Source organism: Onthophagus taurus, chromosome 1, assembly GCF_036711975.1.
Source record: "Onthophagus taurus isolate NC chromosome 1, IU_Otau_3.0, whole genome shotgun sequence".
Taxonomy (NCBI): domain Eukaryota; kingdom Metazoa; phylum Arthropoda; class Insecta; order Coleoptera; family Scarabaeidae; genus Onthophagus; species Onthophagus taurus.
The window spans coordinates 25,245,022-25,271,337 of record NC_091966.1 but is presented as its reverse complement, the minus strand read 5'-3'; the positions used below and the strand labels follow the sequence as shown (position 1 = coordinate 25,271,337).

Genomic DNA, 26,316 nt, shown 5'->3' with positions numbered 1-26,316 from the left:
CTGTTTATTGATATACCTACCGCCCGCGGGCCAAATCCTTATTGGCATGCTTATTGTTGTTGTGATAAGTTGAATAAAAATCACAGAATGATAATAACTCGGTTGTAATAGTAATAAGATATATAATAGTGATTTTCCACCAACAATTATTGTGGACCAATCTCACTAATCACAATTATTAATGGTCATCAGTTAACTAAGATACACCAATAACATTATAACAATAAAAACGAGGAATAGAACGACAAAAAACGCCAGTAGCAGATGGTATAAGGCAGGGAGATAGTCTTAGCCTAATACTGTTTAACTTAGTGATAGATGAAATAATTAAAGAAGTTAAAGCCAAGGGCAAGGGATACTCATTGGGTCATCATTCAAAATCATATTCTATGCTGACAACGTTGTGCTTATTGCTGATGACGAGGACGATTTGCAGAAAATTTTAACATGATTATATCCGTACAGGAAACGGAATCCTTCACAATATCCAAAAAACCGAGATGTTGTAAGTTAGCTGTCTACTACCAAACAGTTAATCAGGTCATGACCTTTAAATACGTAAAAAGCCAGGTGACTAAGGCTACACTGATATCGGGATTCTCATCAAATATTTGTCAATTCAGCGCAAAATAGGAATGTACAAAACGTGTGTAAGATCTGTTATGACATATGCAGGAGGAAAAAGGCCCGAAACAGCAGCTACAAAGCGGCTCCTCCGAATAACCGAAATGAGAATACTTAATAACAGGCCATACCCTACGTGATCATAAGAGAAAAGAAGATATGAGAGAACAGTGCGAAGTGGAAGATGTAGTGAGATGAGTCAGAGCCAGAAGAAGAGTATGAGGACACCACGTGGATCGAATGACTGACGGTCAGATAGTCAAAATCATCAAAAAATCCAGACCAAACATGAAAGTTGGAAGTCAGCATCCCAGAAATGAGGCACCGTCGGAACTGAAAATCAGGACCATGTCCTCAATAAAGAGGAAGAAGAAGAAGGTTAACTTAGATCTGTAAACATTTTTCGTGTACTTCGTTTTGGAGAATGTTTTTTCACACAAGTAAGTAAGTAATATCAAAAGCAAAAAATAACCCAACTAAACGTATGCCAATTATAAATATAATAATAATAATAAACCACTTTATTGACTGCCATCAAGAAAAATAAATACAGAGTACGATAATATAACACCATCAGATTTAAACTTTATGCAGTCAAACGGCGAAGTCCAGATAACAGTTTCCAAAGATCCTGTTATCTATTCTACTCAAGCAGGAGTTGTACATATGTACTTATATACCAGTGGAAGACTTATAAAGTTCCAACAAAGATGTGTATTGATATTTGTTCTTAATTATTCGATTGCTTCAGTATGAGCCCACTCCTATTCAATCTGATTATGTACAGAATAATCCAAAGCGTCAACGAAATCAAGGGCGTATAAAAATCCTTGGATATCTCATGTTATCCATGCCCTTTTGATGACAAAAAAACGAGAAGAACTTGCAGCGAATGTTATACCGATTCTAAACCACAGCGAAATGACTAAACATGGAGATATCTGAGGAGAAGACTGAAGTCATATCGAAAGAGTAGTATCAGGTGTAAATTGGCAGTGAAGGATCGCTCCAAATTGACAAACCCGCTAGACTGTAGGTACCTTGGAGTTGATATCTTCAGCTGCAGAAATTTGCACCAAGAAGTTAGTGTTCAAGTCAATAAAGGCTCCACAATATCTGGATTTCTAAGAGCCATAATATTGATGAACAAATACATGTCCAAGGAGAGCAAAAACCGTCCGCATCTACTAAACGGTAACTGACATACGCATCGGAAGCTAGGGCGGATACATCAAAAACCAAGAGCATGCTAAGAGTTAGCGAAATGAGAACGCTAAGGACGATTAAAGAGATAACTGTGAGAGATCAGATAAGAAGTTTAGAAATGCAAGAGCGAAATGAGTCAAGAGTGAGAGATCAAATTCGGGGAAAACTGTCGGACGACCGTCGAAAAGGTGGTACGAATGCTGGACTGCACCAAGAGGTTTGATAGAGTAAAAAAGACAAGACATAGTCTTAAATAAAGAGGAAGTTCTTAATTATACCACTACAGGGTGTCTCAATTTCGTTGTCCGCATAGGCTATCTCGGAAACTAAAAGAGATAGAAAAAAAAATAGCTACATGTAAGCTATTTTAACCTAGTGTTCAAACTTTTAACCTTAATATCTAATCAATGGATCTCTCTAAGTCGGTTCGGCGTTTATCGTCAACCTTGCCCTGGGCCACTAATATTTCCAGATTTGTTTCGTCTCGTCGTACTACATGCCCAAAATGCTGGATAATTCTGCGTCGACATTTAGTTGATAATCGGACGCGGATCTAAAGCTCGCAAGAATGCACGCGTTTGTTGTTACTGAAGGACACTGCGAAGATGTTAATGACAAAAAAGAGCAAAGAGATAGTGAGAAAGACCACCAAAAGCTTAAATATTCTCAAAAGAGAGGAACAGAAGATATGCTTGTATCACCCTCTCTCCCCCACTCTTAAACCCTAGAAGTTAAACTCACCTTGATTTCGAAGCCTGCGTACCAATGATCGACTGAATTCGAAGTTTATTCGCGATGTCTTTTAGTTCTTGGACTACTTTAGCTTCTGGTTTATGATAGGCCATATTGAGGAATGTTGGTTTAATTGTTAATTGTAATAACGTGGAAAGGCGCTACTTCATGGGCTAAGGCAAAATTTGATCTAGTTTTTCATGGTCTGCGTGATGAAAGTAGGGATACACATGCGCGTTTGGTTAAACGTCTTAAGTAATAAGTGTTATAGCGATAGAGACGGTGCGTACGTTGGAATATTTGAAATATTTTCTCCTAGGAATGTTTACACTATTTAACGGTTAATCTAGAGTTTTTATCAAGTTGATAATATTTTTATTAAATCAATATTTTTTTTTTTAAATATTTAAGTTGGAAAGGATTTGTAAATCCAGCCACAAATTTTAATCAAAATTGATTCTGCTACTTTGGTAATTAGTAATAGTTGGGTTATAAGATTTCTCAACAATATATTAATATAGACATTTGGGGAATCGTTTATGGATTCTGTTCTTATGCTTTATTACGTAAACGTTTACGTAAAAAATGTTGAGTAAGGCTCACACTTTTCGTAACCCCAGGTTTTATCAATTTTATCAAGGATATCGCCTTGTTAAACTTCCAAACTAATTAATAGCACTCATAAATAAAAATATTTTTATTTTAAATTAAAATATATGTAATGAGGAATGTTAAATAATTAAAGTTGAAGCTCCGGGGCTAGGTTTTCAATGTAAGTATCAAAAACGATTTGGAAAAATCTTAATTTCATTCGCAATGATGTCAAAGTCTGAGAAACGAGCATCAAAATTTGTTTTCAAAGCACATTTCAGTAATGTGGCTGAATATTTCACATATTTTAAAATGTGTAGAAACGTTGGTTTTCTCCCTGCAATCTCAAATTCAGTTTGTTATGTTTTGTCAAATCGACGTAGAATGCTAACTTCTTCAGCCATTCGCTATTTTGTAATTCGGCAATAGGGCGATGCTTTTCATTCAAGAATAAGTCATGTCAATAAGCTCAGTGAAATTTACAATGGATAAAACTGGTTTTAGAACATCACACATATCCAAACATTTCCCGCACAATGACTGGTGATTAACGATATAATGTAAAATTAACAGTTTTGAACCACTATTATTTTCTACAGCCTTTGACAGAAGAACCCTTTATTTTTTCCACACATGTTTTTACCTCCAGTTGTAATAGATTTCAAGATTTTCCATTAAATGTCTTTTTATTAATGTCATTGTAAAGTCCCTTAAAAATCAATATCAAGAAGTTCTTCATACACATCATAGCTTTTATCTATATCTTGAATAAAAACCAACACCAGAGCAGAATCTGACATATCCGTTGAATCATCTAAGGCCAGAGAAAACCACTCAAGATGTCTATTTTTTTCAGATAGTTGAGATGATATATTTTCTGTAATGTCTTCTATCCTCTGAGCCACAGTGTTTGCTGACAAACTGACAGTTTTAAATAAATTTACCTTTTCGGGCACATTTCTTTGGCTTACTGCAATTACACATACTTTGATCATGAACAACACGAGTTGCAGCTTCTTGTTCAGTATTGAGTTTCGTGAACTTCCAATATATTTTGTTTTGACGTTTAATATTATATTCTTTGAGAACGGCTATGGTTTCTGTAGCGCATCACGCACTCTTATTATTGTTATATAGAAACATCATGTTATATCACCATGGGTTGATATACTCTATAGTTTCATTGCAAATCAAACATATTGCCTTTTTACTGGACTCAATAATGAAATATTGTAAATTCGATTGATCTTTGAATGATCTGAATCTGATAATGGCAGGAAATTAAGAATGAAATAATCAGTCTAAGGCCCACTTTTACCACCTCTTGATAAATTTAACCAATAGATAAATTGGCGCTCTTAGCCAATGAGAGCGCTTAAAACCGCTGTAACCATGGTAATTATCTATCGGTTAAATTTATCAAGAGGTGGTAAAAGTGGGCCTTAGGCTGGAAAGTTCGGAAACCCCTGTTGTCGTTGCATCGCATAATTCGATATTCGTCCATTCCAAGAAATTTATAAGCGTTTCGAAGGATATCTAAACATTTTCATCGTGATATTTTTAATGCCAACCAAAGAATTGTACCAATTAAAGTAAAATAAGAAATCTTATTATGTTTAAAAATGTATGTTTCAAGAAGTAAAATGTATTTTGAAAAATCGCTTCTTTCGTTGAAAATTTTAATTTCATTTTAATACTTTACTATCACATTGGGGGAAATACCCTTAATGACGTATTTATGTAGTTTTATTCATTTTCCAGATTGTAACTGTGACGTAAAGGGGACTATAGACATTATTTGCAATAAAACTACTGGAAAATGTATCTGTAAAGAAGGATATGGAGGTCAAAGATGTGATCAATGTATAGCAGGATACTACGGATATCCAGATTGTCAACAATGTAATTGTAGCACTATAGGATCACCATCAACTGTATGTGATGCATCGGGAAAATGTTCTTGCTTGAGTAATTTTGCTGGTCGTACTTGTAATCAATGTAGTCCCGGTTATTACAAATATCCGGAATGTTTACGTAAGAAATACAATGTTATTTTTCTTATCATACTATTATTTTTCAACATTTATAGCATGTAATTGCGATAGCCACGGAGCAAATGGAATGTCGTGTGACACTGATGGTCTTTGCGAGTGTCATTCTAATTTTGATGGAAATCGTTGCGATAGATGTAAAGAAGGATATTATAATTTCCCAACTTGTGAAGGTATTTTTTAAATAATTTCAAATATTTCCTCAACATTTATTTTATATTCTTTCAGATTGTAATTGTCATCCTGCTGGTGTTATCGAAGGTTTCGCGGGCTGCGGATCTGTACCGGCTGGAGAATTATGTCTTTGCAAGGATCGAGTTGAAGGACGTATTTGTAACAAATGTAAACCTCTTTATTGGAATTTAAACGCAAAGAATTCGGATGGATGCGAAGATTGCAATTGTAATACAAACGGTGTTTTGGGTGGTTTGTTGGTTTGCGATGGTGATAGTGGACAATGCCCTTGCAAACCATCTGTTGTGGCACGTGGATGTACAGAATGTGCAGATGGAACATTTAATTTACAACAGGAGAATCTTTTTGGATGTACAGGTAAAAATGTTCACCATATGAACCTCCTTAATTAATGATGAATGGAAGGTAGTGATCAAATTATAATTATTGAACATTTTTGTTAAGATTTATGAATTAGGTGTATGGAAAATATCGGTTGAAATCGTACGATCGCTCTTCTAACTCCCTTTGCCCAGCTCTTCGTGGGTCTTCCTCTCATTCTTCTTTGCTGCGGTTCTGCCATTCGTTGTATATGGCCATACCATATAAGTTGATTTCTTTAATATCTTTCCTTATTGTCTCTTTTAACCCCATTTGTTCTCGTATCACTTGATTTCTTACTCTTTCCATACGAGGTACTCTGGCAGATCTTCTCAGAGCATCCATTTCAGTTGCTATTACATTTTTTTTCTTATCTACGTACTCCACAATTCCGTTTAACATCCGAGATCTTATTTCTTTGTCATCTGTTCCTGTGGAGTCAAAGATGGTACCCAAATATGTATATTTAGATTTGTGTTGTTTGCTCCTATGCATAAATATTTGATTTCTTTAAATTCATTTCTAGACTCCAGTCTTCATAAGCTTCTTTGTCGTTAGTTAAAATAGCTTGATCATCTGCAAACGGAAGTGTAAACACTGTCATGTTGTCAACTGAGATGCCCGTTCTTTGGCATCTCTTCTTCCACACATGCAACTCTTTTTTATGTACATTTTGAACATGGTGGGCGAAATACAGCAGCCGATAATTTGTAACCTATTTTTATTTTAGATGTTGATTGGGAATATAAGTTCTGTAAAGTATGGCTTATATTTGAATACTGTAGTACTTTCCATAATTTAGTTAATTAACTTACAATTAGTGTATTTATTGTCATACACTTTAGTTAGATTTACGAATAATGTATAGGTTTCTTGGTTTGTGGCGCTCCTTGGCTTTCAATAATTTGTTTCCTATAAAATATGTTACAACTGCATGATCTGGTCTATGACCCACTCTATTCTTCTTTATCCTCAAACTCTCTCTCGTATGTATGTAGGAAAGGGGAGGGTATGCTTACGCATACAGTACCTAGGCCCCAAGGCTCCTGGCTACATCAACCAGCCTAAGGAATTTCCGAAGGCTAGGATACAGCCCAGAGGTGTGTTCCTGATGCCATCCGTGCTCGACCATTCCTCTCCGAAGTCTCTCATTCTGAGGTCTTGCAGAGTGGGCGTCACAGTGACCCATGACGGCTTCCGTTACAATTCGTAAAGCGTTTCTACCAAGTTTTACGAAAGACAAGGCTGCCTCTGATGAGGGGTAACGAAGTAGTTCCTTAGACAGATGGCAGCTCTTAACCCTGTCCCACCAGTTCATAAACTTTTGTGGGTGAAATCTTTAATTATCTCAATTTGAGTTGATAAGGACGGAGCGATTATCGGTTCAGGCGAACAGGGCGCTCGCTTGGCAGCCCTTTTAGCAAGCCTATCAGCGTGCTTGTTACCTGAACACGTCGAGTGTCCTTTTGTCCATTGATGTATAACACAGTTACGCACTGCGGCCTTCTCCAATGTCAGATGATAATCCATAACAAGTCCTGAGGTAATTGGTGTTCTACATTCCAGAATTTTCGAATAATCCACCATTTTATTCCAGAGTATGGTATTTTTACTGTCTCTTTCACCCATTAGAATTCCTGCTGCACGCAGTCGAATCATGGTCACCAGTGAATGAACAAATGAAGTGGCGTTAGGTTCAGCATGTTTTCCATGGCTGCAGTGGGGGTAGTCCGCAGCGCTCTGTACTTTGGTGAGTGCAGCAGTGGATGTAGACTGTAAGGTCTTTGACCACCATATGTAAGCATAGGTCGGATGACAGCCGTATAAATGCAGAGGGCAGTTTTGGGTGACAAACCCCATGTCTTACCTACAGCCCTCCGGCATTGCCCGAATGCAATGTACGCTTTTTTTATTCTATTATCTAGGTGAGCTTTCCATGTCATTTTATTGTCAAGTATAATGCCCAGATATTTGACTTCTTTTGACAAGACCAATGGAGTATTAGTGAGAGATGGCATTCCCGACTTGCCAAACTTCCTCATCCGTCTGAAAAGAATCAACTCTGTCTTCTTAGGATTCACAGAGAGTCTTAGTTGATCACACCAAGACTCAATCAATTTGACAGCTACTTGCGTCCTGTCAAAAAGCACATTTATGTACTTGCTTTTGACGAGAATGGTTAAATCATCTGCATAACCAACTGTTGTAAAGTTGGCTTCAGTAAGGCGTTTCAAGAGGCTATCTAGGGTGAGATTCCACAAAAGTGGGGATAGTACACCTCCTTGTGGACAGCCTCGAGTAACTCCTCCTTGAAGACTGACATCGCCAGCCCTAAGCTCAACTATCCTATGTTTAAGAGTGTTCTCAATCTAGCCACAAAGAGTCGGTGGAACACTATGCTGTAATAAGGCATCATTAATACCAATCGTTTTGTTTTATCAAAAGCTCCCTCTATATCTATGAAAACACCTAGGGCGGACTCCTTCAAGTCCAGCGCTCCACCAACAAAGCTGGTCACCGAGTGAAGAGCCGTTAGTGTGGACTTGCCCTGAGTGTAAGCGTGTTGATTAGGATTTACTGGTTGAGTTGGAAGATAGAAATCTCTAATATAGCGATCTCACAGTTTCTCCAAGGTTTTCAAAAGAAAGGAGGAGAGACTGATTGGTCTAAACGATTTCGGTATGAAATAATCTAGCTTAACCCGGTTGTGGTATGAAGTTCACCGTGACCTCACGCCACCGATTGGGTATAAAGCGCAGCGCTAGGCACGCCTGGAAGATTCCCACTAGGTGAGGTACTAAATCCTCCAAGCCCCATTGTAAAAGGGCAGGTATAATACTGTCTGGTCCTGGTGTTTTGAACGGTGAGAAACTGTTAATGGCCCACCGTATTCTCTCGTATCTCTCTCTCTCTATCAGATCTCTAAGTACTCTACCATACAGCTGCTGAGCTCACTGGGCACCGAGATTCCTCTATGATTTTAGCAGATCTTACCCCCTTTCTTATGGATTAACGATGCATAGGCTACTTTTCATTACTCTGGAACTTCTCCGTTCATTCTAAGTAAATAATTGTAAATATTTTCTGTTCCATTTTTGAACATCTCTCCCGCTATTCTTTTTAGACCACGTGATCTTCTATTTTTCAGTGTTATAACTGCCTGTCTTTCCACTTTTCTATCTATTTTCACGGTTTTTCCCTGCACATTTATTGTAGTATCGGTTATATCGATATTTTTTCTTTTCTACCAGATCTTCTGTTAAGTCATTCCATCATATTTTATCACTCATATTTTTTGTTTCTTCTGCCTAATGCTTCAATAGCTGCTTGTTGTAGGCTATTCCATATTTTGGTAATTTTCTTTAAAAGACAATTCTGTGGAGATTTTTAGTTTTTTTATCTAGTCAGATACCGAGTACTATCATCTTGCATGCTGTCTAAGTGGTACTGTGGGTATTCGATTTTCCGAGTCTTTATTTATTGTTGCAGGGTTCTACTGATTATTTCACCAGGGAAGGTATATCTTAGCTCTCGATGCAAAATAGTCGGGTCCGTACTGATTCCTCTTTGTACTCTGATGTCATGTAACATGCAGTTTTGAGGTTTGTTCGACGATGATGTAGTCAACTATGGACTTTGCCTCGTGTCTGTTGTTTCCAGGTGAAATTGTGTATCATTCTGTGTTTGTAAAATCCGTTTGTTATTTTTAATCTGCTAGTCTGATATAATCATACAACCAATATGACCGATTTTTACTATTTCTTCATTAAGTCTTTCAAAGAATTGGTCTTCAAGCACCGTTATTTTCTTGCCCATGGGGTTAATTTCCAATTTGATTATATTTTCATTTATACATGGGGCAATCAAATATAAATGAGCCTTTTCTACAAATAAAATTTATTTTACAGAAGTTATTCTATAAACTATTTTGTTATACATTTATCCCAACGTTGTGGTAAATTTTTCATTCATTGTGTCCTCGTAGACTGAAGTTGGACTGATATCTAACCAGCTGCGGATGAATATTTCCACGTGATCCTTGGTTTCAAATCGCTTGCCTCCAAGTACTTCTTTGAGAGCTCCAAACATGTGAAAATCGCATGACGATAGGTCTGGACTGTAGGGTGATCAAGTCTTTTCTAGTTCATTTCATCCGTTTCTGCTGCGTTGCAGCTGCTGTGTTGGGATGGGACAATTTTGTCTTTTAATTCGATCAAAGAATTAAGAATCTACCAGTAGGACACCCCTCCAGTCTCAAAAAACCGTCATCGCCTTTCTTTACGCTTGTCGATATTTAGTTTTATTTTATTTACAGTGGTCCACTCGTAGATAATGTCTAAATCACGCTGAGCTTGTGTAAAGATTGAGTATGGGACACCAGCGTAGAAAAGTATTGTGTTATCAGCATACAGCAACAACTTGCCAGTTAGATTTAGATATGAAATATTATTTATAAATATTATAAACAGGAGACGGCCTAGAACAGAGCCTTGTGGCACTCCATATTTAACAAGTTTTTTGCCGCTTGCATACCCATCACACACCGTGTATTGATATCGATCTTTCAAGTAATTCGTAAAGATAACCAGTGCCGGTGCAATCACCCTTATGCTCTTCAGACGATTCAACAACAGCTCATGATCAACCACATCAAATTCCTTACATAGGTCCAAAAATACAACCAAAACTGTTCGTCCAAGATTCACATTATCATAAACAAACCATGCTGACTCTCCGCAATAAAACCAATATCATTTAAAAATTGCAGTAATCTATTTTTCAGTACCAGCGCGTATATTTTGGCAAAAGCAGTTATGGCTGATATCGACCGATAATTGGTTGCTTCTACTTTCGGACCCTTCTTGAATATCGGTGTTATCGTTCCAATCTTTAGTTCTTTCGCGAAATTCCCCTCCTTCATGCTTCTATTAATAAAACTAGATAGAATCGGTGAGAGTATCTCTTTCAAATATTTGACAACTTTAGGCTTGATACCATCATGACCTGGAGCTGAATTAGTTTTAAGTGTTGTTATTATCATCATTACTTCGTCTGACGTAGTAGGTCTTAAGTATATTGAGTATTTCGGTTTCCACTCATTGTCTACTAAACTACTAGTGTTTACTTGATCTCTTACGATTTTTTCTGCAACACAGGTAAAGTGTTCATTTAGAACATTACAGATTTGTTTTGGGTCCTCCGTTTCTGGATTATCTTTACGTAAAATTTTATGGATTCGTTCCTGCTTATTATTTATCATTATTGAATCATTTATGACTTTCCATTGCTTTCGAGCAGAATCTTCAGCATTGCTGTGAACCATCTCTCTTCAAGATTAGTTATTAAATTCCTATCTTTTGTTACTGTTATCTTCTTTAAACCACCCTGAATGCAATCAATGACAGCACTGAATGTCATCTGTTTGGTTTTCAATGATTCCAGCTCCATTCCAATAACTCTGGTTAATAATTTTAAATTTATAATTTGCACAGTTGAGCGTAGTTTTCAGCAACATATGATCGCTTATATGGTGCGAAAGAAGCTCCAAGTTCGGGTTACAATCAAAATTTGTGATTACGTGATCGAGTATGGACTTACAGCCTGTCTTAGGATCCACTCTTCTAGCATTTTCAGTATCTATCGTGTTTATTATTTTATAACCATTCATCTGTAACATATTAATATATTCCCGAACGATGCTTGTGTTTTGTTCCAAAAGAGATATGTTGAAATCTCCTATACAAATAGTATTTACACGTCTTAATGCCATTTCGAGCGCATCCATGAAAGGCCAGAAGGATGAGTCAGGCTTTTTGTAGACTCCCGTAATGATTATATTGTGAAATGTAAGTCTAATTGATAATAAGTTGTTACCATCCGTGTTCACAGAAGAGACCAGTTCATGGGGACAGTTGCTTCTTGTGAATATTGACACACCCCCTCCTCGATCCTCTCTACACACATGAGACCCCATATAACTTGGAAACTTCAAAGTCATAGCCTCGTCATCATACAGCCAAGTTTCAACAAAAATCAGTATATCAGGTTTATGTTGCATCAAAATGACATCAACTTCATTAATTTTGTGTCTTAGGCTTCTTATATTACAGTATATTACTTTTAGTTTACATTCAGCATTACAGTTCAGTTTTTTGGCTTTGGGAGATCTTCAATATTGTTGATGGTAATTAATTTGGCAATCATCCTGCTTTAGCATTACTTTCCCATTCTTAATCCAAGCGTATTTGTATTGATTAGCTCTTTTAAAATTTCTCGCAGCTTTAAACAGCTCTTGAGAACTATTTTGTTAGTTCATGTGAGAAATATACAGTTTCGTCTTCTTCATACGCAATAATTCCAGTTGTAATTCTATTTCCCTCGTACCTCGCTTTCATCATTTTTGTTTTATCTTCCAATTCTTCAAACTAAACTTTTATCGGGAGCTTACGACCTATCTCCCTTTTATCCATTCTAAAAGCTTTAAATTTACACTTCTGAAGCTTTAAGGTGTCACATAACCCTTCAACAATTTTCAACGTATTCTCATCGTGTAATTGGACTGGTATTCTTCTTCTTCTTCTTAAAACCAGGGGTATCCACTTGGTGTCTGGGCTTATATAGCCCTTTTACCACCAGACACAATTTTTTTTTTTTTTTTTGTTGTATCAGTTTATCTTCAAATTAGGTAGCCCTGTGGGGAGATAAAGTTCCAAAGATCAAAAACAACTTAGATAAACAGAACTACCGGAAGGGGGGAATGATCCTTCCTTACTACCTTAACCCATCAAACCACTTTTACTTGCTTAAGCACCTACATGCCTATAACCCACCGAACGGCGACAGATGTATATCCCCGGGTCAACCCGTCGAAAGGATGAACATCTACCGAACAGTCATCCATGCATTAAAATAAAATCAAACAAAAATTCCTATCTTGCACAAAAAATAAAAAAGCATTCTCAAAACTCTAGCGTTATTGGTTACCAAAAGCATACTAACATTATATGGAGGAAAAATGCCCTCCCTTCTCAGCTTAACAAACATTCTACTTCTATCCAACTCATACGTTTCACATGCCATAATAATGTGGTTAAGATCACAAAATTCTCCACATCTGCAGTTTGGAGAATCCGCCATGCCAATCCTGTACAGATGTGCAGGAAACATGCCATGTCCCACTCTCATGCGATTAATTGTAGATATCATGTGTTTAGATTCTGAACGTAATAGCTTATACCATGCCCCTTCTCTGACATCCGTCTTAATCAACCACAAGGCTCTGCCCTTGAATCTGCTACTATCATCCCAATCCCGCTGCCATAAATCCAATACATCCCTCTTTAGTTCGTAGACAATGTCACCAACGTCCTTGCGTATCTGATACCATGGACCAGTGTCACCCGCTGCCAGACCATCCGCCCTCTCATTCCCAACACTTCCCACATGGCCAGGAATCCAAGCCAACGTAATCCTCAGTTCTTCTTCAGTACACTGCCAGCTAAGTTCTTTAACTTTGTTCACCAGATAATGTACCTTCGTCTTTCTTCCCATGGCCACCTCCAATGCACGGATCACACTCAACGAATCCGTGAATATCACCACTGGTGACACCCTGTTTGTCTTTACATGGACTGGTATTCTAGTTACGTTTTTCTCTAACTCAGTTTGCGATCTCCTATTCATCTCCAGTTTCATATTGTTTAGCTCAGTGTTAAGATGCTTTATTTGTGTTTGAAGTTGATTATTCATTTCTTCCTGTTTTGTTAATTTACCGAATAAAAGAATATATTTAGCATCCATTTGATTTAGTTTATTAAGTTTTCCCATTTCCGATGTTATCTCTTCCCACTTTCTTCTTACTCCTCTAATATTCCACGTTTAGTAATTCATCATCCTTTATTCCCAGGCTTTGTCTTCGTTTTTTAGCATTTTACGTTTTTTACTAGTGATGAGGAGCTGGTCCATCAACTCAACCCCCAATCTGGAGGACCTAATTCATCTATCATGTAATAGCCCTATAGTCCTAATAATATGTAACCATTTATCTTTGATGGGAAATTATTTCGTCGTATTAACTGTTACTTAAGTAGTACTGTTGTTTAATTGTTTCATTCTTATGCAGATTGTGGATGTGATATCGGAGGTGCTTTAAGTCCAATTTGTAATAAAAGAACTGGTGAATGCGCTTGTCAATCTCGTGTAACGGGGCGAACATGTAAACAACCACTTCAAACCCATTATTTTCCAACATTATACCAATATCAATATGAAATAGAAGATGGTCATAGTCCTCAAGGTTCGAAAGTGAGGTACGCCTACAATGAAACGCAATTTCCGGATTATTCATGGAAAGGTTACGCTGTCTTTTCCTTTTTACAACGCGAAGTTATTCAAGATATTTACGTTGCTAAACCATCCGTTTATTTAATGGTTCTTCATTACGTTAATGAACACGAAACTACCATCGGAACCATTAAAGCTATTCCGGAAAGTCCAACAGATAATGAACAAACTTTACAAGTTATGTTTAAAAATACTAGTGCTCCCACTTCGGTTATAACGGAATCTTTGGTTATGAATACTGGCCCATGGAGGTTTATCATTAAAATTGATAAACCCCTTTTATTGGTACTTTATTTTTGTAATAAATTTTAAATTTTTATAAAGGAGTATGTATTTTTTAGGATTATTTTGTACTTTTACCAGAAGAATTTTATTCAGCATCTATTTTAAAACAACGTGTTGAAAATCCATGTAAAATATTCGATAAAGGATTATGCAGAGATTTTAGGTATCCAAATGTATCATCTTTTGCAACTACTTGGGGAGCTGGTGCTTTTATCGATTTAGGAGATGAAATGGCTGCTAAACCAAGTGAATTTTTTACTGATGAGGAAGTAATTAAACCTATTTATTTCAATCGCTCACATCACTACTATTATTATATTTCAGCAATTAAAAGAATTAGGAATAAGAAAAATGGTCCCAATTATATCCCCAGCACAACAAGGATTAGATTATTTACTATCAGTTAACAAAGCAGGTCCATATGTAATTGTTTTAACTTATGTAACACCAAGAGATGATGATCGCAGTCATTCCATTGACGTGGATATTATTGCTGATGTCGTAACGACCGGTAAAATCGAATTATATTCGTGTTCTTATTCCCATACTTGTCGACAAGTCGTTCGATCTGGAGCAGGTGGAGTCAGTGTTATTAACGCTACAGATGATATTAAAATAAAATTGAAGGTAAAAAATAGTCCGCCATGAATTAATTTGTTCTTTGAACTAAAACTTTCGGGTTTTGCCGTGCGCCTTTTAAGAAAAGGTTTGACGTTTCGGATGCCATGTTGCAACCTTCTTGAGAAACTGGTTCGAAGTGACGAAATCGAAAATGGGAACAATATATACAGTACCGCTCAAAAGTATATGATAATTTGGTTTTTCCCACATAACTTTTTTGAAACTTTATGAAAGCAGACCATTTCTTTTTACCATAGTTTTTGCAATGTATTTCACATGACATAGACTTGTGTGGAAGAATCCGTTTCAACTTTGAGTTATAAAAAAATAATTTTTATTAAAATACGAAAATACGCTATAAAGCGATGTCAACAAAAATAAATCATCTCAAGAAATATCAACATAACAATCGTGAACGGCAATCAGCCATGTAGGGCAACCTAGTACTTGATTGGGTAACTCATCCTATTGATCACAGCCTGACATCTGGGCATGGAATCGATCAATGCATCGATAGTGGACTGGTCAATCTTCACCCACTTCGCCTGCAGCTGATGGAGCTTTTCGTCGGCGTAAATGGCCCGAATGCCCGTCAACTTGTGTCAAAGAGTGTCCCACAGTGGTTCGAAAATGTTGAGATCCGGGCTCTGGCTGCACCAGTCCATTACTGCCACTCGACCCTGCTCGATCCAGTTGGACATTCCTCGATGTGTGCGTGGGATCATTGTCTTGCTGAAACAGCCAACACCGACCCATGTATCTGCGTGGCCAGGGAAGCATGTCATCTTACAGAGAGTCCCTGTACTTCTGACGGGCCATGGTGCCCGTAACGAGAACCAGAGGGCCGGTGAAAGCAGCGCTGAAACACCCCCCACACCATGACGGAAGCAAGTACTTGGGATCGAAGCGAGTGCCTGTAGGATGGCGGATGCACGATATACCATCAGTTCCGAATAGCAGGAACTTGCTCTCGTCGCTCCACGGGAACGTTCTCCCACTGTTGATGGCTGCAGTTGAGGGGCGCCTTCGCCTACTCCACGCGCGCCTTCCTGTTCTTAGCTGAAACGAGTGGTTTCTTTACCGGACGTCGACCAATGAGTCCTGCATCCTTCAGCCTCCTCTTGACCGTCGATGTAGACTGTTGGCGCTGCTCAGAACTCGCTCTGCACAGCATCGCGCCTTTCCTGTCCTTCAGCCGAGTGGTGATTTGAGGTCTATCATTTTAGTTTCTTCTTCACGAAGCAACCAAGTGTCCTCCACGTCTTCAATACCGATGAAATCTGCGTGGTGAGCTGCATCTGTGTGCATCCTTGTCGAGCACCCCATATGATGGCCTTCTGCGTCAATTCCGACAAATCTCGAACTCCTTTCTTTTTACCCATTCTTAAGAATAATATTTCATAACTTTCCGAAAATATTACGTGAAAATAACGGAAAACAAAAAATTAAAATAAAAGTTATTTCTAGGCTTGACATCGATTTTCAAAAGAAATTTGTCACGCGTCTATGCTTTGGCATATATTGTGTCCTCTGGAATATAATATAATTGTGTTCACTCGTTATGCATTGCCTGATAATTGTGTGAAGATTCGTCCAGTATTAGAAAAGTTATGTGAGAAAAACCAAATTATCATATACTTCTGAGCGGTACTGTACGTAGGAAAACTAATTAATAATACGTATATTAATAAACTAATTAATATACGCTAATTACACGCTAATTATTAACTAATTGCGTCACGTCCGGTGTGAGGCGTGAGGAGGTCTTCGTGTTCACCACCATCTTTCATGTTCTGCTAAGCTCCCAGCCATTTTCTCTGTTGACGTTATTTCTATGTCGATGGATCTCTATGGCTTCTCATGTCAGTCTTTGGTAGTATCTGTTGTCCCTAACCAGCACCTTTGTTTGATCGAAGTCTATTCGGTGTCCTTCTGCATGGCAATGTTCCGCAACCGCCGACTGCTGGATCTTCTTCAACCTTTCATGCTCCTTGATGCGGCACTCGACGTTACGTCCAGTTTAACCAACGTAAACATTCCCACAACTACACGAGCTCTCTTTAATGGAGTTAGTTTGTCATTGATTATCGGGAGTGTGTTCCGAATTTTGCTGACCGTCCCGTACCGCACTACGATGTCGTTCTTCTTGAGGTGCCTGGCAATTAGTTCCGTTATACCTGAAACATAGGGAAGACAGATAAATCCAAGCGGTTTTGTACTTCCCTCTGCTTTCGCTGCTTGATGGCCCGGTTGATGTCCCTCAAAGTGTATCCATTCTTCTGCAGCACGCCTCGTAGAAAGTGTTGCTCCTTCTTCAGGTTATCTTCTTCACATATTCTCGCTGCTCGCTGAAATAAAGTACGGATCACGGACCTCTTCTGTTGGGGATGATGATGCCTGCAGATACCTGTTGGTATTGGTCTTCTTCCGATATACACCAAGATCCAAATCTCCATTTGTCGTCCTGGTGACTAACACATCTAGGAAAGGTAGTTTTTCGGCAGTTTCTGTTTCCATGGTAAACTTAATCATCGGATGTTGAGAGTTCAAGTGAACCAACAACTCTTGGAGCCGTTTTTGACCATGTTGCCATATTACAAACGTGTCATCCACATATCGGAGCCATAGTTTTGGTTTCCACTGGCTCTTCTTCAAAGTGTGTTCTTCAAATAATTCCATGTAGAAATTAGCTATAACTAGCGATAATGGAAATCCCATGGCTGCCCCTTCGAACTGTTCGTAAAATTCTCCTTTCCAGCTGAAATACGTCGACGATAAACAGTACAAACCTTTCTGCTGTTCTGCTGGAATTCCTGTGGATTTTATCAGGTCCTTCATTTTCCTTACGATTTTGTCTGTGGGGTCTTTCTTGATCTTCCTGTAAGTGGCTGGGTCCAGTAGGTTCATCATTTTGTCGTCATATTCTTTCTTGTCCATAACAACGGTGGCATTCAATTAACACCGGCCGTGAATGCCTCAATTCGTACTTGGTGACACCTTCATACTTATATTATTAACCTTTATGGGGAGGATATCAACAAACAAATCAAGGATTTGGATAACTGACGAATTAGACAACGCAAGCTGTTGAGCAGTTTGGCCTTTCTACGAAGATACAGAGAGAAGAAAGTAACGCCAACCTTCTTGCAGGTAAAGCTTTTACCAAGATTAGGACAGAACAAGCACTACTACGAGAAAGAATCCACAAGACCTCCAACGATCTACAGAAAATAAGTGAGAGGTTACTGCGACTCCACCTCTCACTTTCTAATTTCACGTCTGGAGAAGACTGGGATAAAGTGAACAGACTAACAATGGAGAAGGCTGATCGTGAATTTCAGAAGACCCGTGACACGTACATCAAGAAGTTTGAATCCCTGGAACGCCGGATACAAAAGAAGAAAAGTAATAGTTTACCAGTAGAAACAATCGTCATCAACAGATCGAGTGTCCCAGTAACAAAAGACGAAACCACTGTGCTCGCCAAAGGATTAAACTACGCAATCGCCCCGAAGAAGGTCACAAAAGAGGAAATCATCTGCGAAGTGGAAGCGGCTGTTCGAGTGAGATCCGACATGAAGTTGGAGAGTACTGAAGTCAGCAAAACCACCGAAATCCAACTTGACGGTTGGTGAAAAGAAGGCACTCCGATCTATTAAAGAAACGTCAGAAATCGTCGTGTTATCAGCAGACAAGGGGAATGCAACCGTTGTTATGGACAAGAAAGAATATGACGACAAAATAATGATTCTACTGGACCCAGCCACTTACAAATGGAGGACCTGCTAAAATCCACAGGAATTCCAGCAGAACAGGAGAAAGGTTTGTCTCCCTCCGCCCTATCATCAGTGTCATCAACTCCCCAACACACCAGTTGGCCAAATATCTTGTAAAGATTCTGTCTCCTTTTATCAAGGAGCATGAAAGGGATGTAAGGTTGAAGAAGATCTAGCAGTCGGCGGTTGCGGAACATTGCCATGCAGAGGGACACCGAATAGACTTCGATCAAACAAGGGTGCTGGCTAGGTACAACAGATACTAACAGATACTACCAAAAACTGACAAGAGAAGCCATAGAGATCCATAGACATAGAAATAACGTCAACAGAGAAGATGGCGGGAAGCTTAGCAGAACATGGAAGATGATGTTGAACACGAAGACCTCCTCCTACTTCACACCGAACGCGACGCAATTAATTAATAATTAGCTTGTAATTAGCGTTAGTTAATTATTAGGACTTATATATTGTTCCCGATTTTCGATTTCGTCACTTCGAACCAGTTTCTGAAGAAGGTAGCAATATGGCATCCAAAACGTCAAACCTTTTCTTAAACGACGCACGGCAAAACCCGAAAGTTTCTAGTGTTAGTTTTAGTTCAATTAACACCGGCTGTGAAAGCCTTCGTATTTATATTAATTTGTTCTTATTTTTTCTTCTTATTTAAGGGTAATAATACAAACGTTGGCATTGAATCAATAATAGCAATACCTTACGATGAATGGTCTTTGGACTACATTGGACCAAGACCGATTTGCATAAAAGAAAGTGGAGAATGCGTTAAAGCAAGTTTTCCGAATTCGCCTGAATCTAAAAAAGTACAATATGAGCAAGAAGTTATTGTAGAAGAAACTGTTCCACCTATAGTGGCGAAAAACACAACTACTTATATCCATTTGAATCCAAAACAATCTGTTATCGATATTAAAGGAAAAGTTCCAATTGCTGGGCAATATTACGTCTTTGTTGTACATTACTATCAACCCGATTATCCAGGTAATTGGTTAATTTTTTTTTAATGTAATTATTATACATTCCATATTTCTTTGTTTCAGAATATGATTTAAACATCATAATCCAAAATGGTCAATTCTACAAAGCGAAACTACCAGTTCGACATTGTCCATCAGAATCAGGTTGCAGAGCATTAATCGTTCAACCGAAAGAGAATAACAACAAATTTTTATTATACGAAAACTTCGTCATAACACACGAGGTAAATTAACCGAATTAATTTCTTTTTAATCTGTACTTCACTGGAAAATTTTCAGCTTCCTGATAAGAAAAACAGAGACATTTACCTCGATTACATCTTAGTTATACCACATGACGTTTATTCCCCTCAAATTTTAGAAGAAGATTATTTCGATAGAGCAAATCAGTTTATACGATCTTGTGCCAACAAAAATTTTGATGTCGATACAACCCAAGACGGCTTTTGTCGAGATTCCGTGTTCTCCATTACAGCCGGTTACAATAACGGTGCTTTACCATGCGAGTGCGATTATTTAGGTTCTTTAAGTTTCGAATGCGACAAATTTGGTGGGCAATGTAAATGCAGACCGCATATTATCGGCCGACAATGCGAAGCTTGTAAAACTGGATACTATGGTTTTCCCGATTGCCAACGCTGTAATTGTCCATCTACGGCTGTTTGTGAACCAGAATCTGGTAAATTATTTAAGAAAAAAACATACAGTACTTTTCATGCACTTTTCCTTGGTGTTTAGGAGTATGTATTTGCCCATCTCATGTTACTGGGGAACGTTGTGACCAATGCGAACCACTTACTTATGGTTTTGATCCAATTATTGGTTGTGAGGAATGTAAATGTAACCCGTTAGGTGTTAGAAATCATGATTTACAATGTAATTTGCTAAGTGGAGAATGCGAGTAAGTATATATAAAATCAATTTCATAGAAGTGTGATTAATTTTACCATTTATTTTCTTTAAAAATACCTTTTCAACCGAATTTAACCAGATGATTTTTATTATTAATTGATTTTGAAATTGAATAAGGAATGATTAAACTAAAGATATTGTGCAATATTTCCCAACTTTAACAAAACATGATTTAAATCGGATAAGATTGTCAAAGGGCTTATTCACCAACTTTTTAGTTTTTTTTTATGTCCATGTTTTTATGACAGAGTAAAAAGAGGTCTTTGTCGAATTTAGGGTAGGCTAAAATAATATGACTTAGATTAACCCTTTGAGTCCCAAGAAGTCAAATATTTTGAAACTTTGTGACAGAATTAAAACGCTATCAAAATACACTCAGTAAAGGCCTTTGGAATACAAATTTAGCAAAATATGCAATCCCCCTATTTTCGCATAATCTAAGTGTCAAAAAAGATGCTAATTTAAAAATTCCTGGAAGCCGTATTTATTGAAATTAAGGAATGACACTCATTCTAAATTAAAGCTCAAATCTTTCTTTTTAAAATGATGTATAATAATTGTTGGGTTGGATTAGAAAAATATTGACAAAATACATGTTGAAACAAAACTTACATTTTCGTATAACCTAAAAGTGTCAAAAAAGATGCTAATTTAAAAATTCCTGGAAGCCGTATTTATTGAAATTAAGGAATGAAACTTATTTTAAATTAAAGCTCAAAGCTTTCTCTTTAAAATGATGTATAATAATTGTTGGGTTGGATTGGAAAAATATAGAGAAAAAAAAAGTTGAAATAAAACTTACATTTTCGTATAACCTATGAGTGTCAAAAAAGATGCTAATTTAAAAATTCCTGGAAGCCGTATTTATTGAAATTAAGGAATGAAACTTATTTTAAATTAAAGCTCAAAGCTTTCTCTTTAAAATGATGTATAATAATTGTTGGGTTGGATTGGAAAAATATAGAGAAAAAAAATGTTGAAACAAAACTTACATTTTCGAATAATCTAAAAGTATCAAAAAAGATGCTAATTTAAAAATTCCTGGCAGCCGTATTTATTGAAATTAAGGAATGAAACTTACTTTAAATTAAAGCTCAAAGCTTTCTCTTTAAAATGATATGTAATAATTGTTGGGTTGGATTGGAAAAATATTAAGAAAAAAATGTTGAAACAACACTTACTTTTAAAAGAGTCAAAAAAGATGCTAATTTAAACATTCTTTGAAGTCATGTTTATTGAAATTACGGAATGAGACTTATTTTAAATTAAAGCTCAATGTTTTCTTTTTAAAATGTAATAATCTCTCTGTAATAATCACACCTAATAACCATTTATCAAAGAAATATCTTTTTGAACAACAAAATTCAACAGCACCACTTTTCATTAAACTTCTAACCTCACATCTGGATGAATAAGTTTAAAGTGTACCTAAAAATCCTACAGTGCGAATTGCGATGTTTTTTATACAGATTCTTTCTTGTATACACTTGTACAGTAGATATTACCGACAGCTCTAAATGTGCCGAATAAGTAACTACAGTTTAAAATGAATGTTTAGAACTACCGGTACTTTAAAGTACCGTCGGGACACAAAGGGTTAAGGTCAAAAGGACCAAATAGATACCTTATTATTAGAGCGTAAAGATGTCTAGATCTAAAAAGGACTTTTTTAAACTAGCATGATTGGTATTATAACTAACAACGCTTCATTTGAGTTTATTTGAATTGTATTTATTACATTTTTAGCTTAACTGGTGGCAAAGTAACGCATAATAGTGATAATTACTAAAAAAAATCAAATTAAAACTTCAAGTATCAACAAGTCTTATCAAAATTAATTTATTGTTGTGTGGAGAACATATCGACGCTGCCAAGCCAAAACGGCATAAACAAAACATTTACTTGAGTTTTCAGAAAACAATCACATCGCGTCGTATTGAAACATATATATACTATCTCCTATATCGCTGACTAAGGCAACAAAAGAGTGTAAACACTAGAGTGCAGATATATATATATCTGTCTCTGTCGTGCCCCCGTCTACACAAGAGACATGCGTGAACACGTGGTGAGTACGCTTTTATCTTATTGGACGGTGAATTAAAAATTAATAGCAGCTGATGACCTTGATGTTTATAAAACACCAAATAAATGTTTGACATAAACATAACCTAAAATCTAATACAATAATGGCTTCTTGTTTTATTTATAACATTTGAAATCGACAAAATTGTCATGGTTACATAAAATTTGGTTTGTTATTTGGGTTGCCTAAACAAAAGTAAAGAATATAATGTTTAATGAACAACCTACATAAAGTTGATATTTAAAGCAATATTCAACGTCAATTTCACACAAAAGTACATATATTCTAATTTATTTGATGCATCTACGATAATTTATAATTAAAGTCAACTATCTACAATAATTGCATTTCAAAGCTGCATAAAATACGCGCGAAACACTTCAAACTCTTAAAAATTTACGATTCGCGCAAGCGCCTTCGCGATATGGGGGCACGACAAAGACAAAACATATATCATTCCGTCTGCTTTTGATGGAAACGCTCGCCACTCATTGCTTAGATAGGGAGTCAGCGATATAGAAGATAGTATATATATGTATTGAAATAGGTATTTGCGCAAACTTTAAATCAATATTATAACGATTGTAGGTAGTCTGCGGTTATATCGCTTTAACTGTTGAATGCAGATTTAAAAATTACGTTCAAAATTTTGAAAATTTTTGCGTTTATGCCGTTTTGGCTTGGCAGTATTATAAAATTTATGCCACTATTAAGTTCAACTTTTAAAAAAATCACCCCTGATCTCCCTGAATCCTGCGAGTAATTTAAGAGGTAGAACGTCTGTTAAAAGTTGCTCGCGCCACATTTTTCTCCAATTTTTATTAATTAATATCATAAAAACTAATTAATCAATATTTGATTGCTACGTATCATTGGATCCCGTTTTTAGCTCTATCTGAAAGTGTTATAATGTATAGGCTGTTCGATTTCAAAAAACATTGTTGACCCATTTCCGGAAAAACTAAAAGTGATAAATATAAAAATAAACGTGGTTTGGTTCATAACGATATCTCGAACCGTTTTCAAATTAGACAGGGGGGAATACTTATGACGCGTACTGTATATGTATACGTTAGACCCAATCGTCGATTTCGGACAAGTGCCGCAATAATCGAGCATTTCACGGAATGTTCAAATGCATTTGAGTCAATGCCGAAATAGAATTGAATTTCGGCATTTGACCAGATAATTTTAAGCAAACGCAGATTGAATAGTTTAATTCTGCACAATCGTCGATTGTACTCCTTCTATTTGATCAAATGCCGATCTTAATAAGGTTGAAATAAATTATATGTCTGTAAGTATATGTATACAAATGTGCAATATGGCATTAACAACTCAATACAAGATCACTTTTTTCAGCTTTTACTTTTTACCAGTAAATCAAACTGTTCAAAAAATAAAACACATTTTTACAAAAATATAAAAGTAGAACAACGAAAAATATCATAATTATTAAAGTAAATATTGACCTTATTTATTGCAGTATGATAAAGACTGATGACATTTACCTACTGTTACACTTAACTTGTCTTAAAAGACACTTGCATTTTTTATTTTTGCCGTTAGTCTTACATTTACAACGGACAAATCCTTGTTTACCATTTGTTTCTACAGAAGCAATGTGTCGAAGCGGAGCTGTACAATAGTATATTAAAAAACAAGTTTCGTAAGACACGTTTGAAATGCACGAATTCAAGTTGAAAAACGAGTGGGGAAGCCACGAGTTTTTTAATGAATGAGTGCTTTAAGTCTTATGAAACGTGTTTTTTATGCTATTTTTTGTAATTCGCGTTTTTATTCTTTTTTTCTCTAAAATAAAATAAATTTGGCAATGTAGGGAAATAGGTATGTAGCAGTTGGTAACACCGTAACATTTGAAAATAGAAATTTGAATTGACAATTAGAAACTGTCAAAACACAAAGTGTATTCACCTGACAAAAATGTTTCATGTACACCTCCCAAATTATTTTCTCTTATGAGAAATTGCTCAGAGTTCAATGTCCTCATCATTGTGAAGCTTGTATTCGATGCTAAGAACGTGTTTAAACATCCATAGACAAACATTGTCACATTGACAACTAGAAAAATTAATGACCCAATGTCACCAACTTGAACTGGTTCCATAAAATGTTACTAAAATCTCATTACAGCATCGGATGCTGTAAGGAGTCTCATTACAGCACCCGTTTGAGTACTGTTATAGCTTTCATTACCGTCGCGAATTACAAAAAGAAAATTGTAATCGTGTTTAAACTAGATAAAGAATACCAATTGCTGTTCCTACTTTATATAGGCCTTCATTTTCAGAAATAACAACACCTAATATATATATTTCTAATATATACAGGGTGTATCTGAATGACTGCAACAAACTTCAAGGGGTGATTCTTTAGTGAATTTTAATTGTACTTTGATATATGAACCATGGGTGACTTCGGCTCCCCTAAGGAGCTACACCCCTCCAAAAATGGCGGAAAATTTTGGTTTAATTTTTTTTCTCAAAAACAATAAACGCTAGGAAAATGAAATTTGGGGAATATGTTTAACTCATAATAGGGCACGTTTTGACCCTGTTTGTACTTTCAACCTACCCTTCTAAACTACTAAACGTAACCACCCCCGTTCAATTTATGCCTAGATTTTTTTATGCAGATGGTAAATACATTTAAAAAAAATTTACATAGGTAGATGAAAGTATCCTAAAACTTTTTTGTCTCTCTAAAATTTTTCCAAAAACGACTAATTTTTGAGAAAAAAAATAATAAAGCAAACACTGCTCGTTAAACAACGAGGTTGTTGATCAAAAGTTGGAATGAATTTTTATTGAAAAAATCTTAGTAGGCTTTATAATCTTTGTCAGAAATATTTTTGACGTTTAAATGTCAGTGTTTTTCTTACTATTATCATTGTTTTTCAAATAAAGTTCTATCGCATTTACTCTCGTTCACTCGACGTTTCACAATTTTAAATAAAACAATAATAATAGTAAGAAAACCACTGATATTTAAACGTCAAAAATATTTCTTACAAAGATTGCAAAGCCTACTAAGATTTTTTCATTAAAAATTCATTCCAACTTTCGATTAACAACCCTACAGCTTAACAGTTAGTGTTTGCTTAATTAATTTTTTTCTCAGAAACTATTAATTTTTCGAAGAACATCAGAGAGGCAAAAAAGTTTTAGAATATTTTCATCTATCTAAATAAAATATTTCCAATGTATTTATCACCGTCATAAGAAAAATCTAGACAAAAATTGAACGGGGGTGGTTATGTTTAGTAACTTAGAAGAGTAGGTTGAAAGTACAAATAGGGTCAAAACGTGCCCTATTATGAGTTAAACATATTCCCCAAATTTCATTTTCCTAGCGTTTATGGTTTTTGAGAAAAAAAAGTTAAACCAAAATTTTCCGTCATTTTTGGAGGGGTGTAGCTCCTTAGGGGAGCCGAAGTCGCCCATGGTTCATATATCAAAGTACCCTTAAAATTCACTAAAGAATCACCCCTTGAAGTTTGTTGCAGTCATTCAGATACA

General features: G+C 36.4%; 1 protein-coding gene across 1 annotated transcript in view; it reads left to right on the top strand.

Moving 5' to 3' along the window:
- The window catches only part of LOC111418627 (laminin subunit alpha), an 84,777-nt gene that overhangs the window by 11,989 nt on the left and 46,472 nt on the right, over window positions 1-26,316 (top strand). The window contains exons 9-18 of the mRNA XM_071198857.1: window positions 4,915-5,187; window positions 5,243-5,377; window positions 5,433-5,756; window positions 13,882-14,387; window positions 14,444-14,656; window positions 14,712-15,014; window positions 19,456-19,783; window positions 19,843-20,003; window positions 20,059-20,458; window positions 20,518-20,680. Of these exons, the coding sequence (XP_071054958.1) occupies window positions 4,915-5,187; window positions 5,243-5,377; window positions 5,433-5,756; window positions 13,882-14,387; window positions 14,444-14,656; window positions 14,712-15,014; window positions 19,456-19,783; window positions 19,843-20,003; window positions 20,059-20,458; window positions 20,518-20,680 (2,806 nt within the window). The remainder of the gene's footprint in view (window positions 1-4,914; window positions 5,188-5,242; window positions 5,378-5,432; window positions 5,757-13,881; window positions 14,388-14,443; window positions 14,657-14,711; window positions 15,015-19,455; window positions 19,784-19,842; window positions 20,004-20,058; window positions 20,459-20,517; window positions 20,681-26,316) is intronic.